Source organism: Haliotis asinina, chromosome 10 (assembly GCF_037392515.1).
Source record: "Haliotis asinina isolate JCU_RB_2024 chromosome 10, JCU_Hal_asi_v2, whole genome shotgun sequence".
Lineage (NCBI taxonomy): Eukaryota > Metazoa > Mollusca > Gastropoda > Lepetellida > Haliotidae > Haliotis > Haliotis asinina.
The window spans coordinates 257,470-276,525 of NC_090289.1; the positions used below are offsets into that span (position 1 = coordinate 257,470).

A 19,056-nucleotide genomic window follows, 5' to 3' on the forward strand; every position below is an offset into this window, starting at 1 on the left:
TGTGTGACTGATGTGGTGTTGAGAGCACCCCTGTGTATGCACTGTGTGGTTGATATGGTGCTGACATCGGTGTGTTAATCATGTGGTGTTAAGAGCACCCCCATGTAAACAGTGTGTGACTGATCTGATCCCTGTCTATACAATGAGTGTCGGATGTAGTGTTGAGAGCACCCATGTGTATACAATGTGTGTCTGATGTGATGTTGAGATCACTCTGTGCATATGCTGTGTGACTGATGTGGTGTTGAGATCACCCCCTAGCGTATCAATGTGTGACTGATGTGGTGTTGAGAGCACCCATGTGTATACAGTGTGTGACTGATGTGTTGAGAGCACCCATGTGTATACAGTGTGTGACTGCTGTGATGTTGAGATCACCCCTGTGCATATGCTGTGTGACTGATGTGGTGTTGAGAGCACCCATGTGTATACAGTGTGTGACTGATGTGGTGTTGAGAGCGCCCATGTCTATACAGTGTGTGACTGATGTGATATTGAGATCATCCCTGTGCATGTGCTGTGTGACTGATGTGGTGTTGAGAGCACGCAAGTGTTTATAGTGTGTGACTGATGTGGTGTTGAGAGCACCCATGTGTATACAGTGTGTGACTGATGTGGTGTTGAGATCACCCCATAGCGTATCTGTGTGTGACTGATGTGGTGTTGAGAGCTCCCATGTGTATACAGTGAGTGACTGATGTGTTGAGAGCACCCATGTGTATACAGTGTGTGACTGCTGTGATGTTGAGATCACCCCTGTGCATATGCTGTGTGACTGATGTGGTGTTGAGAGCACCCATGTGTATACAGTGTGTGACTGACGTGATGTTGAGATCACCCCTGTGCATGTGCTGTGTGACTGATGTGGTGTTGAGATCACCCCCTAGCGTATCAGTGTGTGTCTGATGTGATGTTGAGAGCACCCATGTGTTTACAGTGTGTGTCTGATGTGATGTTGAGAGCACCCATGTGTATACAGTGTGTGACTGATGAGGTGTTGAGATCACCCCCTTGCGTATCAATGTGTGACTGATGTTCTGTTGACAGCATGTAAGTGTTTACAGTGTGTGACTGATGTGGTGTTGAGAGCACCCATGTGTATACAGTGTGTGACTGATGTGGTGTTGAGAGCGCCCATGTCTATACAGTGTGTGACTGATGTGATATTGAGATCATCCCTGTGCATGTGCTGTGTGACTGATGTGGTGTTGAGAGCACGCAAGTGTTTATAGTGTGTGACTGATGTGGTGTTGAGAGCACCCATGTGTATACAGTGTGTGACTGATGTGGTGTTGAGATCACCCCATAGCGTATCTGTGTGTGACTGATGTGGTGTTGAGAGCTCCCATGTGTATACAGTGAGTGACTGATGTGGTGTTGAGAGCACCCCCTTGTAGGTCTCACTTCCTGGTGGATGCAGTGTGATAGCTGAGATGTTGTGTTCAGTGTAATTCCAGAGATGGTGATATCAAGTCAGGTTTTACCTGAACCTACTAATTACATCCTCATAAAAATTTAAAAAGGAACTTATATTTTCATTGTATGCAGAAAGTGTTTGCTATTAGAGTCCCTTACAGTTGCTTTCTGTATCCTTTCAGAAAAGTAAAACATGCTTTGCATGTTCAGCTCCACAGAGTGTATTTTGCAGGCCAGACTAGTACCTAATGTATGTAATGAGTGTAGGCACTCAAAGATGAGACAGACAAATGACTACCACTCATATCTGATACTATGTTCTGGGAAAATTCTTTTACTGAGTTAGGTTATGGCTGGCTCTAAATAAAAGAAATTTGTATTTGTAAAATTATAGGCCATATGGCATGACAATATTACCTGACATGATTCAATATCAAGTTGGAAATGGGATTCATATCAATCTCAGGCACCATACAAAGAAAACAACAGAAACTGTTTGCATTGAATAATGTCTTGAATCAGACAAGAACCATCATGGATATTTCCTAATAACCCATTGGCTCCTATTGTTGTTGTCATCAGTAGTTAAGATTGAAGAAACAAGTCTACATGTGCCCTTTGTCTCACCGTTTATGTTCCTACAGGTAGTGGCTGGGTTTCATGCCATGCTCCGTTGTGTTTGCCAGGTATCCACAATATACTTCATGTCTTATCAATCAGAAATATAAAGTGATCACGAGTCGATCACTTCAAACACCATGCATTGAAAATCAGTGGAATTACATTGGTAAGCTGTTCACTAGACAAGCAACCCTGCTTACAATAGGACTACACACAATCAATTCAGCCACACTGGACAACACTGAAAGCTGGACTAGTAGAGGCAATTTCCCTGATGTGATTAGTCCTCGACACTGAGTGCAGGAGTTGTATCTGGCCTTGGGGCAGACACACATCATTACACAGACTCGTAGGTAGATTCACTTAAGACATAAACTTCCAGACCACAGACTAAGACTTGACACAGGACCACCAAGTTCATCACAGTCAGTACAAGAAGGCTGCATTGGCAGTACAACACAGCCACAAACTAACTCAGAAACCACCCCCAAACCTGCCGCTTGGATAACTTTTATGCATGAAGTAGAGTCGATATCAGTGAATGAAATAAGTCACACACAGGGTTGGTAACTTCAAAATGTTACCAGCCTAAAATGGATGTACCCAGACCAGTCACCTAGATATGATAAATTTAACCAGACGTATGAACCATCTATAAAAACATTGCCAGACCATCGGAATGGCTAGCTGTAAATTTAGACCGTCCATCAGAAATCTGGCCCATTTCAGACAGTTGGACGAGCCTCATTTCGTACACTGTTAATATGTGCTGTTAGAAGATTTCTTTTGACTACAAGAATGACAAAATCTGTCTCTACTACCTCCTTAATATTAACAGAATATGCAGTTAACAAAGTGGAATATGAATTCTTATGCATTGTGCCTCCACTTTCAGAGCTTTAGGGTCTGCTACTGAAACAAAACTTGATGTTTGTGGTTTTGGCAAGAGCATTCAAATGAGGAGTATCCCACTTCAACTTCATCAAGCTGGAAAGTTTGGGATCGAGCGACCATACTCTTGTAATAACTATGTTCTTCCATGACAGACTATCTGCTGCTGGGTTTTGCTGCAATGTGACTGCCTACACTGCATCACATGGTATCTGTCACTTGTAACAACTAGAAAACTTCCTCTAATGAATTCACTGACCTAGGTCTTCTATGTCTATCGTCTTTATTGTCTGTAGGTATCAAAATCATTGTAGTCTTAAACTGTCACAAGAAGTATAAAAATGGCCTTCATTTGCAGACGATTTATGTGAAGATTCATTTTCTTCCTTTGATGAGACTCCAAGAGAAATTTGTTGCATAATGGGTGATCTTTTTGTTGCGAGGGGCAATAACTCTCCTTTAATAATGATATAAGCGACGGTCCAACTTCTCACTTCCGGTCTGGTTCCCGAGTCAATGTGCCCTGCAACATCTTGCAACATGTAAAGACAGAACCCAGCTTATGTGTTGCCGTGTTTCCCCTTAACTGAAAAAATTATCGTTTACGAAGAAAAGCCATTAACTGACGCGTGTTTTGCTTTGATTTTTAGTTTAGAAAGGCATCCGTTGTTTAATTTCCACATGGGGTATGAATTGACACGATAGAAGATAACACGGAAAACGCCATGAAAAATCTGTATATTGTCACAGTATTACCTACGACAGAACACGAGACAGGGCAAGTCTCAGGTGTCATAGCATCGGTGGAGTAATGAAAATTCTTTTTTATATGTTATCAGCCGTTATGTTGTTCCCAACAGTAATTCTTTAACTATTGCCACATTTAAAATCTTACAAATATTTCCTATACAACCACCGATTCAATGTAAAAAAACGGAGCTACACCTCCGGCGAACGAGCATCCCCTGGAAGTTCTTTATCAAGAACTTATGATTATTACACATCCCTGACAATTGAAGAAATTCTGTATAGAATGTAACAGTAACTTAGAAACATATATATTATGTTTTGAGCAGCAGTACCTCACTCATCTGAATCCATTTTGTTTTTAAATTCTGACACTACTGTATATTTTTATGTTAACATATAAAAGTGCCATACACCTATTATCCAAGCAATTAGACGGTTGCATCAGAAACACGTCATCATAGCTTGAAATAAAATATTTCCCCCTTGAAAGATATGTCCACCAGTCAGTATTGTGAGTCATGTTACATCTGTGAATTTATTGGTTCATTTCTTACGAAAGTTTAACCCCATTTAAAGCTCTTAATATAAATAGTCATTTACAGAGATTTCTCTCAACAAACAACATATAATTCTGACTGCCCAAGCAGATGTGTATGATAGAAATATATTTCATATGTGTCTTGTTTTGGTAACATTAAAGGGGCACTGATGCGGAGCGAATAATGTTTCTCGCCAACGGTCTAATTACGGGACCAAACTGCAAATTGGTCAGCGCCCGCTCCTTCGACCGTGACGGACAAAGGAACTGGGCTCCTGTCAATATTAGCAGAGTTTCTTCATCCATAAGAGTCAGGAGGCCGGATGCCCATCATATGCCATTATTTAAAAATATCCATGGTATTCCTTGTCTGATCGTAGCAAAATATCCCAGCAGTGTAGTTTTTTTCGGATGCTTGGATGGTATAGTTACTCAATTTGATCCTATTTCTGTGTTTTTAACCTCGATATTTAATCATGTTACATGAAAATTTGATGTCTACAGGCACGTAGCAAGCCATTTGTTTCACTCCGGAAGATTGCAAAGCTTTATATTTAGGTAATTTTGAGTGTTGGTTGAGCTGTGATAGCAAATAGCATACGTAAATTTTGGTAGCTATGGTAGCTACAATGGTTTATTATTTATGATAATAAAAACACACAGTTGATTTATTTGAATTCGTAAACAATAAACGATGACTTTGCCTTTGGTAAAGAAATCTGAAAATTTTCTTACGTAGCATTCAGCAGAATCGATATGACAGAAAACACATACTAGATCGCGTATGTGTGTGAAATAGGATCCACATTGGCAATCTATACAATGTATAAATGTTGCTGTTATGTTAGAAATTTACTATGAGTGTAAGCAGACCGTGTGTTCTTTTATTAATGTTCAAAATCATACAAATATGACAATAAACTAATTAGGGTTATGAGACAAAATATAGAGACGTATATTGGCTTTGGTATTTTTCCGTCCTAATAGTTTTTTACCATTTCTACTATTGGCAGATGATTAACCTTCAAAGTGTTTCATTTGTTTTCATAATACATTTGTAATGAAGTACAAATGCCTTCACCTCAGTTGATCTGTCTATAATTAAACCATCAATTGCACACACGGACTGCGCAGCAGAGGTCACGAACCAGTCACGAATTCTGGGATATCATCCGGGTACTCACGGGAGAAAAACAATAACAAAAGTTTACACCAGTCCACGGAAATTGCTCCGCATCAGTGCCCCTTTAAGTTGACAAAATATTTCCCATCACAGACAATCTACTGTCTAACTTTAACTATCTAACTTTCTGATTTTCATTCAACAGTTCTTAAAGAAAATTTTAAGGTTATGTCTGTTTGTTAGGGATTAACACAGAAAATGTGTTTATTATCAAATATATGTTTTAGATGATATAAAATCGAATTTAACCCCACAATTATTATATGAAGATATGTTTATGCATTTATATACATTACTACAAATTTAACAGTACAATATACAATGACTGAATAAAGTCAAGCATGTGTAATGTAATATAAAAGTACACACGCACCAGCATACAAAGAATCAGATGAAATTACAACATTGTACAGTGCAGATACAATGTAAAGTGGGAAAAAATATTGACTTTATTGATTTATTTGTGTTAGAATTTGAAAAATCAATTTAAATAGCAACAAAACATAAGAGCGAGCTCTAAAAATAAAATGTGACCTTTTTCATGACTATTATAACAATCTGATCATAGTGAAGACAAGATGTATGTAGACACTGCAGGAAAATGTAAACCATTTGATACTGACAACACTTACCAGTACCATTTATTATATTACAGACTGAAATTTATTATCAATATGAATATATGTATTGTTTAGTTGTGTAACGAAAATAGAATTTGGAAAGTGCCCTTGTATATGTACTTAACCTAAAGGTAGTTTTGCTTCTTAGGTGTCTGAAACAGTATATTTAATAAATTAATATTTTAATATTATTTCCTTTACTAAAACAAAACATGTTGATTTATACCCTGAATTGATGATACATAAAATGCAGTCATTGTAGAAATTTGCATTATCTTTATGGATTATTTGACTGTACAGTGAATTTATATTTCATGCATCAAAAACATAGAAACGTAGATTTTAGTTATGCCCATGTTTATCGAATCTGAAAGTTACCTACATGTAGGCGATGATTGACATAATTCGTCTGCTACTGTTATTTTATAATTACTTGACCATTGTCTCTCACTTTCCTCTGTCTCTGCTAAATATCTGTGTTGTCCAAAATCCTAATGCCATCATGAACGACCCGATGAAATTCACATGAAAAGACTTTCATTATTTCACACTTCACGCACCGCATCAGCTCCCGCCATTGTAAATTCCATGAATGCAGCCATATCAGCCATAATACTAAAATGATTTGATTACATATACACTGAAAATACACTGCAGTTTTAAATGTGTGATACTGAGACATCTAGTGCCAGGCTTAAATAACCGATTGCAAAACGTCAACAAAACGACAAAACATGACCTGAAAACGATCAGTTGATTCCACTGCCTCGCTTCGAAATGCCATTTCGCGATTCATACCTGCAAAGTAAGCACTCATGCCTATCCAAGTTTTGTCATAGAGTCATGGAATAAATATTTTAGGACATAACACTTGATATATCATAGTAAAAGGGAAAAGATATTCTGTCCATGCACCGTGAAGGTGAAGGCTATACTGGTTAACTGTCTCTAAGTGTAATGGCAACACGTACAGCTCACATCGCGCATACGACATGCGCTGTCAGTTTAAGGTTGGACCGTCCAGATCAGCAAACCTAGTGGATTAGAGAAGGGAAGATAAATTCAAAAAGATCGCCCATTCATATGATTGCCTGACTCCTGTGTTGGATGCATCTGAAAAAATGATGAACTGGAATATGAGTATAATACCTGTCAGGATGTCATAGTGAATAAGCCTAACTTAATAGATTTGTCCTTGGACATTGAATCAAGACTTGAAGTGGCATTTTTCCCATACTGTAATGTATGTAACTGGAGCCTGCCTCCATCTATAGGTTAGATCTGGATGAGAAACGGGCATCCCTGGACATGACATCCATCACCTGTTACATCAGTAGGGTATATTAAGAGCTTTTCATCCCTATTGCGAGCCTCAATATCTTTGTAAAACAAGAATCCTATGGACATGATACCCTGTACTGGTTCCTGTTGGGTTGGTTGATCAGCATTTTAAACATTGATGAGTAAGAATTGAAACATTGAACTTTATGATGCAGATTCTCATGAAGTGAAAAAAACACAAGAAGTTGCTAGCCGAAAGGTTGTTTCCTGTAATAGACTGCAACTGCACTTAACCTGGAGATAAGACATCATCTGTGTAATCATGGAGTCTCAATAAGTATGTATGTGCTTCCTGTAAATCCAGACTTTTGGCCCAATCTCCAAACATGAAAGAGGTCCTTCCAGGACTCCTTGAATATGAAACCTGGTGGAACTATGTTAGCTTTGTCAAGCACTACAGATCTACAATCATATACGGCATCAGACCATACAGTCTGTTTGACAAAAACATGCTGATGAATTGCAATCCAACTTGAACCCTATTAAACATATAACACTCAATGAAACGCTGATCACAATCAAAACATTGGACAAACACTGTGAGGTGAACTTGTTGAGAGTATTCCATTTCCTAAATGATAAGACTGTGAGGATATTTATGATATGAACTTTCATGACATTTTCTTCTCTACTCAACAAGTTCTAGTTATCACTTAACTTGTATATGTTTCTAAATCAAGGCATATGAAAACTGCAAGCTCAACTACATTTTAACGGTATGAACATCAAAAGCATAAGATGCAACCAAGTGCAGGAAGACTGACAACAAGGACAAGCAGGCAGAGCTGCAAATAACTGAAACATTCTACTCATTGTACACCTCCAAAAACAAACACTGCACAATCTATTCTAAATGTATACCAAGCTCTCTGAATATTGACTGTAAGATAATTAAAACGTGACAAAGTGTCAAAACTAATATCTGAATAAACTCAGCGTACTGTCCACAAATAAAGCCACAGTATTTGGACTGAGGGATTCAGAGATCAGGCCATCAATGTTTTTCACATGTCTTAAATGTTGTTTTTGTGCTGTTTTATTCATGAGCTTGCCAGTCATATTGTGCACCTACTTCGTGATCACACAGATTCAAACATACTTCGGCCTAAGTCTCTGTTCAATACAATAATCCAGTCTCGGTCAATAAGCCAGTCCCACTTGGTTTTTTACCTTAAAGAGGGGTAACCACAGACTAATCACAATGGCATCACAGCAAACATGAGAACGGTTTGATGGATTCTGCTTGTGATATTTTAGTATTTGTCATTTGTGAATGATATTTAAAGAGGAAAGTCATACATATTTTATTTTGAATATATCTTAGCTGACAGATTGTAACTGTCGGCAGAAATTGAGTGACAAACCCTATAAAAAATCATCTCATCCAGCTGCTGGGAGTGGGAGGCGTATTTTCTCAAACTCCAAATAATCTATCTGACATTTCACATCTAAGACACTAGCAGCGTACCTGAAGAGTGACTGTTTGGTGTTTTTGCCTCTAAAATTCCCATCGTAATTTACAAGAACCATGAACACAACCACATGTTCAAGTTACAGATCATTTTGGTGTCTGTATTAGATCGTCTAAGATGAGCACCTTTATTTCTTTATATATTGTTCAAATTCAGTTAAATCAATAATATGAAAACATGGGTTACTACCTTTCAATGAACAAAGCAGAAAAGATATTTCTCATCAACTACTTCATACACTTTATTTGTCTGTATATATATAAATGTAAACAAATTTGATCTCAGTTTTTGGTTCTGGAAGAGGTGATTGCGCTTGTAAACAGTATGTTTCCATGGACATATCCGGAGGTAAATATTCAGCACCTATATTATTATATTCTGCAGCAACTATCAGTGAAATTTCCCTCCTTAAAATCAGTATGCCATGCTAAAATGACACAAAACTTAATATGTGGAAGTCAATTCATTTAATTATCCTTACTAATTTATTTTTCTATGTGTACATTTTTGCGGCATCCTAATTTACAAACTTTCACACAAAGGGACTTCACGAACTGCCAGCATTTATGTACAGGTATGTCACACCACCATAAGACAAAAAAGATCCAAGATACACAGTCAACACCTGTGCACTGACCCAACTTCCAGAAATACCTGTGATGCAAAATCTTTGAACAGAGATCCACCATTGTGCAACCAATTAGCTAGGTTTATTTAACTAGGATATATTGAACTGCTAATTACTAATGTACATCAGATGCAAAGAAAATGTCCCAAGTTCAAAACATTTAGTCGATAAAATTCATATGGACATTACTGCGTCTTAAATAGAGGTAATCCTTGTTTATCGGATTTGAGACCACATCCCTTTAGGACACAACACTAATTCGGATATACTTCCTTTTCTGAGATACCTAACAATGGCATCAAGAATATACTAATGTTGTTTCAAAAAGTAGTAAAAGTCATAATAAAAGTTTAGGGAAACACAAGTGAAAATGTCTTAAAGCTTTCATGCGGCAGCAAACCAGTGTGCAATTCAATATGAAAGTCATTTTCCAAATAACAGTGAACAAACCTTGAACAATCCAAATCAACATCTTGATATACACTGCTATTACTAAGTCTTCAAACATTGGTCACCACTTCAAAAACTGTGATTTGTAAGAAGTATTACTCCAAATCTGGGTTAAATATGTTTCAATATTTATTCCAGTTATATGAATGGTTTGATTGCGTAGTTCTGCTTCAAAATCATGACTCTAATATGTCAGTCAAGTAAGTATAATTATTTATAATTGATGAGATGATTATTAATTTCATTATCTTTCTACATTTAATAAAGGACACAAGATTCTTCAAACATACCTTGCTATCATTTCCAGAGAATTATTCATAACGGCAGTTTTAATTACAGTATTAAACCTAAAATACACCAGTGTACCGCCTATACATGTCAAATAATTATGCTTAACAAATAATGCTCTCTTGGTGAAGAAATACCATTTTATTTCATTCTGTCCAAAATTCCAGAAAGAAGCTATTCATTCTCGCAGTTATTATAATTCAATTCAAGGTCGCATTTCTTTATAGAAATTTCGAAATATTTAAGGCATGGTTTCACAGACAAACATTTGAAATAATTTTGATATTTGGGATATTGCATGATAGGTATGTACAAACAGTGTTTATCTGAATAAAAAGAAATATTATTCCTTGAACATTTTGCACTATTAAAAATACTGAAGAGTAGTCTGCAGTAGTAGGCCTTCAGATTGTGCTTTTGAAACTTGAAAACATCCAAAAATGTGTGACAAATTTAAGAATATCTTAGAGTGAAGGCAGCAATATCCACCACATTGTTCTTAAAAGTAACAAGTTTTTCTCTTTTGATTGACTCACAGCCAGATGGCAGTCAGAATTGTTTACATTGTACAGTTTTGTATGGCTACATTCTTTTGTCTTGACAGTGTTCGTTTTGCAATATTGTTCGCAACAATATATAATAGATATAGCGAGTGTGAATGGCATGATTCGAAGCATATCGCATCAGAGGCATTGGTTGGGTCATTACCGAAACGTTGACCTTCTATCAGCGTGTCAAAACAAAATGGCAAGGAAGCCAACGACAGTCTACGCACCACTGACTGGTTGCAGTGGGATTACATTGTTGTTACAGTCACACGGGTTATACAGAAAACAGAAACGACAAAGAAGTGGATTTAGTATATAGGCACTTATTAACACTAAAGCACTTAATTGTAAATGGATTTATAACATTTAAACAGTATCTGCTGTACACATTCTAGCGAAATTATCATTTGTCATTAGGAACAGTACAGGACTAAATTGCAAATGAAATGAAAATATTTAAACTCTACAAATATGATAACATAACAAATAATACTGGAACTGCACAAGACAAATCATGGAAAGTCTATTTAACTTTAATTTAACTTTAATAAATGCAATGCTGCATCAGTAAATTGCATGGGAGGGAGGTCACCAGTAGTTGCCATGATGGAAATGATGTTTGAAATATATGTCATACAGCCTTATATATGTGTTGATTGAACAAACAACACTGAGTCAACTCACTAAATAATAATATACAAGTAGGTGAACAGATCTCATACTAAAATGGGTGATCACTTTTCGTATCCAATTTCAACTTTGGGTGACTCCCAAACTTTAATCCTTTTTAACAACAACGTTAAAACAACATATCACATCAAAGGATTTTAAGCCACAACCCTAGGGGTCGACGTTTCAGACTTATCCACAAAGAGCGCCCTTCCTGATGATTGGCCGAAATTGACACATGCAGCACTTTTGACAGACACTGGATCGGTCTGTTAACAGTTCATCTTCCATGTGAAAATAGTGACGCAAGATTACAAGAATACAGATGGTAATGTTACAATAACAGCTGTACAAAAACACTATGACTGAACACTAACATATCGTTGTGCACTAATCATATCAGGAACACATTGTTGTAAAAGCACCATTATGACTGAAGTCACTGGAACACGTTGTAAAAGCACCATTATGACTGAAGTCACTTGAACACGTAAAACCACCATTATGACAAAAGTCACTGGAACACGTTGTAAAAGCACCATTATGACTGAAGTCACTGGAACACGTTGTAAAACCACCATTATGACAAAAGTCACTGGAACACGTTGTACGAGAATCAATATGACTGGAGTAACACTAAAGATTTAATGTTAACATATATGCTGACCTTGGCCTATGCTTATGTGATTTCTTCTACAGCTGGCCCATGTTGAGCAGTGTAGTTCTACATTACAATCAACCAGGTTACGGGTTATGGGCTGCTTACATTCTTGTATAGGAGTACTAATAGGGAACGAAATCTCAATTGGAAAATAAACTGAGCAAAGTGATACAGTGGTTAGGAACATCTTGGTTGTATCAATCACACAATCATTTACCGACCTGTCTACAACTAACAATATATCTCCACTCACCACAGAATGCAGCACATTCCATGAAACCACCATCCGTGACGTTATAACTTTTCAGGTGACATGTGTGGGTCACTCTAACCTAACCGATCTCTACAGCAGTGTTTTGTTGCATAACATAATACATCAAATGCACCTCTACAGATAGCAGAACTAGGTACATTATGGAGATCCCCAAAGGGCAAAATAACAACCAGGTTCTCGACCATTTGAGTCAGTTTGGTTTGCTTGATGTGGTAGGGCTCAGAGAATCAGTATGAAGGGTTGGGATACATAGGTTTTTTGCTCATGTAAAGGTGGAAAATACAGATGTTTTGTTTCATATGAACAGTCAGAAATCTAGGTGCCAGCGTTGTGAAGGGTGATACACGTTGGAGTTTATGTGAAGAGCAGACTCTTATGTGTTTGTTATGTGAAGGTCTTTGATTATGTGAAAGGTAAGGCCATCCACAGAAGGAGAAAGTGTTAGCTTCTTTGTCATGAAAAAACCCCAGTGTTTTGGATTATATCCTTACTCAGGTGAATTTATCTGATGAAGGAGTAAGGATATACTCTGAAATGTTGTGTTCCTCACAATAAAGAAGCTGACATCCATAAAGCTTTTCTCCTTATGTGCATGGTTAAGAAAGCTGATCTAACTGACACGTCATTGTATCCCAGTTGCACAGATTAACGCTAATGTTGTTGATCACTGGAATGTTTGGTCCAGACTTGATTATTTACAGACTGATGCCATTTAGCAGTGGAGATAAACACATATTTCACTAAGAAAAGGTGCGGTGGAGATGTACGGGTACTCCACACGTGTAATAACAGTGGAAATAAACACATATATTTCCTGTGGAGGAGGTAACATATCATATGCCGTGTATGGTCTGATTATCTTCAAAGTGTCAGGTGGATGAAATGTCTGGTAATAGACTTCAGAAGAAATCCTTACCTTAGTGTGTTGTGTATTAAAACAGCACGACACCGAGACTTACCTTCAATGTGTGTCAGATCCGTGTTTTGGTTCCGCTCATCCTCCAGTTGGATAGCTCTGTAGAAAAGTAGCAGACCATGATTTAGTCCCCAGCAAAACTTGTTACAAGTTTGTACAAAGAAAATAACAAATATGATGAAGAGTTGAATGATGAGCAATGCCAGTATCCATAGAAACTTTAGTAGAAGTGTCATGATCATGTGTCCGAGTACTCGCAGACGACGCAGGTATATGAGTAACTTCTTGTACAGCACATACAAGTACCAGATCATCTTCCTGTCACATGTCAGTGGGAATCCAGGTACCAACCATCAACTCAGGTGCCCGTCCATGAACTCATCCATAAAATCAATGATAAATAACATTTTCAACATTTCACAAATATGCGCAAATTCCATTAGGAATATTTGATATTTAGGACTTCTCACTGTCATACTTCCTTATGAAGGTAGGCATTACTCACAACTCACTGACTGCCTACTTAATGAATAAAAGCCACAGAGAAACTGCTGCCTTGTTAATTAATATTTTTGTACTCAGGGAAATCAACACACTTGCAATATTGCCAGACACATTGTTCATCTCTCACTGGCACCACTTGGGGCAGATATCTTCATAGTACTCTACTGATTCACCACACAATCGAACCACAGCTACAACCCCACAACACTATCTGAGCATATCTGTACAGAGAATCTGGGGCTTGGTGACACTGCATGTATTGTTATACATTCACAAAGCCATGAAAACTAGAAATTTCTAACAAGGAAAGTCGAACATTTCTCCACATGTATTTCACTGATACTCTTCTGTTTCATAGATTTCCTAGATACCTTACATACACACGTGCATTTGGACCACTGTCACAAATAGTTTTGTTTGGTCATAACTTGCTCACATCAATGGTTTATCCTCAGACAGAATCAACACAATTATAACATTCACTGGAATGTTATCAAGATGGATCAAGCTGAAGTGATTGGAGTGATCCTCTTGACATCACTGAAAAGTGTGTCTCCTTTAACAAGTCCTCCAAGCTGAGCCACACATTTCGGGGAGGACTCCAGTGACACAGATGACCCTTAACTTGTCCTACATTCAACCAATGAAGAATGTCTACTTACTTCTGAAAAACAGGGGTCATTTTGCACTTAAGTTGTACTTAATAGCAACATAACCATGGTTTGTATGTTGTTGCCAATGGATTTCTTTCCATATCTACTGCCAACTGATTTCTACACATGCCTCTGCCGAATACACAGGTGACCGAGCCATTGTCCAGCCCTCATGCTGCCCTCATGCTGCTGGACAACCAGAATCATAGAAACACAACCTCTATGCTGAAACAATGTCCTCTCCTACATTTCACTTTTACAGAGGTGACACACAATCAGATGAGTAGATGTCAACATTTTTGCCTGTATTTGAAACAAGCTTCATAAAATGAGTACATGATAATGTCTCAAATCATGGGAGAAGACTGCCATGTATGGAACAGAATGGTTTATTAATGACGACACCGTTGTTAAGGTACTCCTTATGCAGTTGAATGAAATTGAATCCTGAACGCAGCTAAGCTGCAAGTGAAGATGTCAATCTCCCCTAACATAGGAAGTGCTGATTTCAACCCAGTATGCATCCTGGGACAGTCTCCAGGCTCAACCCTATATCCACCCAGACAGATACATTTCCATTCAGTTCTGATGGTGTTGTTGTTTGTGCATCGATCCTGGGCTCATCACTCAAACTGAATGGAAACCACATCTCAATTCACTGGAGAAAATTAATCCATCCGAATTATTTCATATCCAGGATAATGATCGAGTAGTTAATCAAGCTGCAGAGCAGCCACACATAGCTCCTTGTGATGGCAGTACTCCCATAGCTTGAACAGCCAGGTTACCAAGTCAACACCAAACTAGTGACACGCAACCTTACTATCCTGATTAAAACAATTCAGTTCAACTCATGGAGGCAATTGTCTGTCCACAGATTATCACATAGCTCTGCACCCATGGAGGACAGACGACACTTGTTTGAACACTATCCACCGAGAATGATATTCAGGTGTAAATCTCAGACATGCTTCAACGGAGTTACCTGTTATAGTGTGTTACATGGCATACCATCCCTCCTCAGTATAACACAGCTCAATATTGAACAATGGCAATCAGTAATCTCCCTCATCTACCGTCCATTCTATCACCAGTAGAGCTTGATACTCAGGAGGAACTACCTCTAATGTATGTATTTTGGAGTGTGTGTGTATTCCCCCATCTTGTGTTATAACAGGGTTTTAGACATGTAAATCAAACAAGTGTAGGAGTGGCTACTCACTGTAGTGAAGCTTACATATATATCACAACATTTGAGATCTACAACTACCTCTCAACAATCAGCAACATTTATTCCGAGATCTACAACTACCTCTTTCAACATTCAGCAACATTTATTCTGAGATCTACAACTACCTCTTTCAACATTCAGCAACATTTATTCTGAGATCTACAACTACCTCTTTCAACAATCAGCAACATTTATTCTGAGATTTACAACTACCTCTTTCAACATTCAGCAACATTTATTCTGAGATCTACAACTACCTCTTTCAACATTCAGCAACATTTATTCTGAGATCTACAACTACCTTTTTCAAAATACAGCAATATTTCTACTGAGATCTACAACTACCTCTTTCAACATTCAGCAACATTTATTCTGAGATCTAAAACTACCTTTTTCAAAATACAGCAATATTTCTACTGAGATCTACAACTACCTCTTTCAACATTTAGCAACATTTATTCTGAGATCTACAACTACCTTTTTCAAAATTCAGCAACATTTCTACTGAGATAAAACATTCAGCGACAGTTATACTGAGACCTACAGCTACCTTTTCAAAATACAGCCACAATTATAACCAGATCTACAGTTTTCTCTTTGAACATACAGCAACATTTATACCGAGACCTGCAGCTACCTATTTCAACATACAATAACACCATTACTATGGAGACCTCTTTATCAAAATAAAATGGAAAATAGAGACATCCATCACATCTTTGTTACACCAGTGTCGCCTGACATGAACCCAATAGCGCACCTTTGGGATGAACTTGGACGACGGGTTCGAATCCAAGCTGTGCCACCATGAACTCTAGCAGAGTTGACCCAGGCACTCCAGAATCATTGGCAAGCTATCCCACAGCGTGTAGTGTGACATCTGTGCCAGTTGATGCCAAGGCGGCTTCAGGAATGTGTCAGAGCTCAAGGTGGACATACACGATACTGACCCGTTGTGTGTTTCAACAATCTCAGACCTTCAAATTTCGCCCATTTGAAATGAATTTATTCATGAAATTACCAATAAATGATTGCTGTATCGTTCCTATCAAATGTTACGAATTTTTTATGAAATTTGATGGATTAAAGAAGCTTTGTTTTTGCAGTTGCGTTTTTGATGGCTTTGAGTATATATTCATGAAGAGTATTATGCCATTGTGGGGGATAGTGACGACTTTGTCTTCTTGTTGAAAGTGAACTGATCCAGCAGCAGCAGAGTGAGTGTGTGTGTTGAGTTACAGCTACAGGCACCAAGTAGGGAAGTGAACTTTCTGTGTGATGGGCAAGTGCATTACCCAAGAGCCCTGCACTAACACATCATATGAAAATCTGGATACCGCATACTAGTGTGTGCTTTAGTGATTCTCCCTTCCCCAGCATATTATCAAACTGCACAGTCATGAAGGTCAACACTTGCTCCTTCCTTTCCTGATGCAGAGGAACATTTTACATGGCTAGACAACTTCATCATTGCAATAGATACAGTCCATTTGATTCCATTTGAAACCCATGAATTGTTCACTAACACAAAATCTAATAATTGCAACAAACCCAAATTTTGCACAGCCACATGAAATCGACAGACCAACTCTGATGATGTGTCTCATAATTTGGGAAACCTGAATAAAAAAGTTGTTTAACAAACAATCATCACCTTTCACTATTTTGTACGAGAATTTACAGAGACTGTCCAACACCTTGTCAGTGGATGCCCTTCCTAGGCACATAAAGCATATCTTAAAAGACATGATGGCATGGCTCACTGCTTTCACTATCGTCTCCACCATGCCTGTGGCTTTGACCCCAAGGTCCATCCATGGTATGACTCTGAACAAGTCTAGGCCGTCCTGGAAAATGATGCTTAAAACTTCTCTGGAATAGGCCAATATACAGCCTGAGACGAATTCCAGCCAACAAACCTGATCTTGTCCTTTTTGATAAAACCAATGAAATTACTTATATTATTGAATTTTCTGTCCCTTTTGACAGCAATGTGATTGGCAAGATTCAGGAAAAGCATGTTAAATATGTGGACCTCGCCTTTGAAATGTCTTGCTTGCACTCCAAGTACACTGTCGTCAGGCTCCCCAGTGTTCTCTGTGCCCTTGGTTTGGTACCTCCTGATCTCTTGTTCTCCCAGGTTCTCCACTAGGAGCACAGCCCTTCTGACAATCTGGGTAATGCAGAAGGCTGCAGTGTTGGGGAGCCTCCATATTCTCTGGAAAGTTCTTGGTGGGTTCGACTAGGCAATGTATCCTGGGAGACGTCCGATTTGCTGTCTGGGCTGCGTGTAGAGGGGGCAAGGGCCCTTAGCTGATGATGAGCCTTACTGGCCTGCCTGTGCCAGGGTCACACAAACCCTCTCTGCTGCATATCAATATTAATCTGCATAAAATAATAAGTACATTTATAATGCACCAAATCCAGACACAAAAAGTATATGCTCATAGTGCTACATGAGAGATACAGACATCACCATATTAAGAGATCGCAACTAGAATGATTAAAGTCTACAGAACTGGGTGAAGAGAAATGTTTTGAGGCTGTCTTTAAGTATTTGGAGAGTTGGGATTCCTTTATGACGATCTCGGAGTTTGTTCTAGAGAGTGGTGGCATTGCAAGAAAAGATCTCTGAACATAACATTTAGACGTGGGGTTGGAACAGAGAAGATATGTTGTTGGGCAGATCTGAGGGCTCCAGATGGGTGGTAGACTGGTGTGAGTTCTGACAGGTAGGAAGGTGCTGACTGCTGATAACACTAATAGGCCAGTGCAAGTACTTTATACTGCGCACATGCTTCAACAGGTAGTCAGTGCAGTTTCATTAGTATGGGTGTGATGTGCACAGATTTCTTTGATCATGCAACTATCCTTGCGGCAGAATTTTGAATGCCCTCAAGTCTGGACATCTGTTCTTTGGTGATGTTGCATAAAAGACTATTACATTAGTCCAAAATGGACAGCAGGAAACTCCTGACAAGCATGTGAGCAGTAGCAGTAGACAACAGGTGCCGGATGCTGCTGATATTCCTGAGACGATAGTGACAAGCTCTGCAGGTCACAGCGATGTGCTGATCCATTGACAGGTCTTTGTCCAGGATAACTCCGAGATTTCTAACACTGTCAATGAGAAGAACCTGGAATTGTCCAACACTAAGAGAGGTTGTTTCGCTTATCATGTGTATCAGTCAACAAGGTTTCTGTCTTGTCAGTGTTTAATGTCAACATGTTTGTGTTTATCCAACACTGAATGCTGTTGGTGCAGATACCCATATGAGAGCCAGCAGTCTTGGCTTTCTGTCGCAGGAAGGAATAAAGTAACTGAATGTCATCAGCGTAGAAATAGTGATCAATGTTCATGGATGAGATAAGTTTGCCCAGATCAGAGGTGTAGATGGTAAA

The 19,056-nt window shown here is 38.4% G+C and overlaps 1 protein-coding gene across 3 annotated transcripts in view; it reads right to left on the reverse strand.

Moving 5' to 3' along the window:
- LOC137298545 (kalirin-like) overlaps positions 1 to 19,056 on the reverse strand; it is a 282,884-nt gene that overhangs the window by 181,767 nt on the left and 82,061 nt on the right. For all 3 annotated transcript variants that reach the window (XM_067830847.1, XM_067830846.1, XM_067830845.1), the window contains exon 17: positions 13,310 to 13,365. In XM_067830847.1, the coding sequence (XP_067686948.1) occupies positions 13,310 to 13,365 (56 nt within the window). The remainder of the gene's footprint in view (positions 1 to 13,309; positions 13,366 to 19,056) is intronic.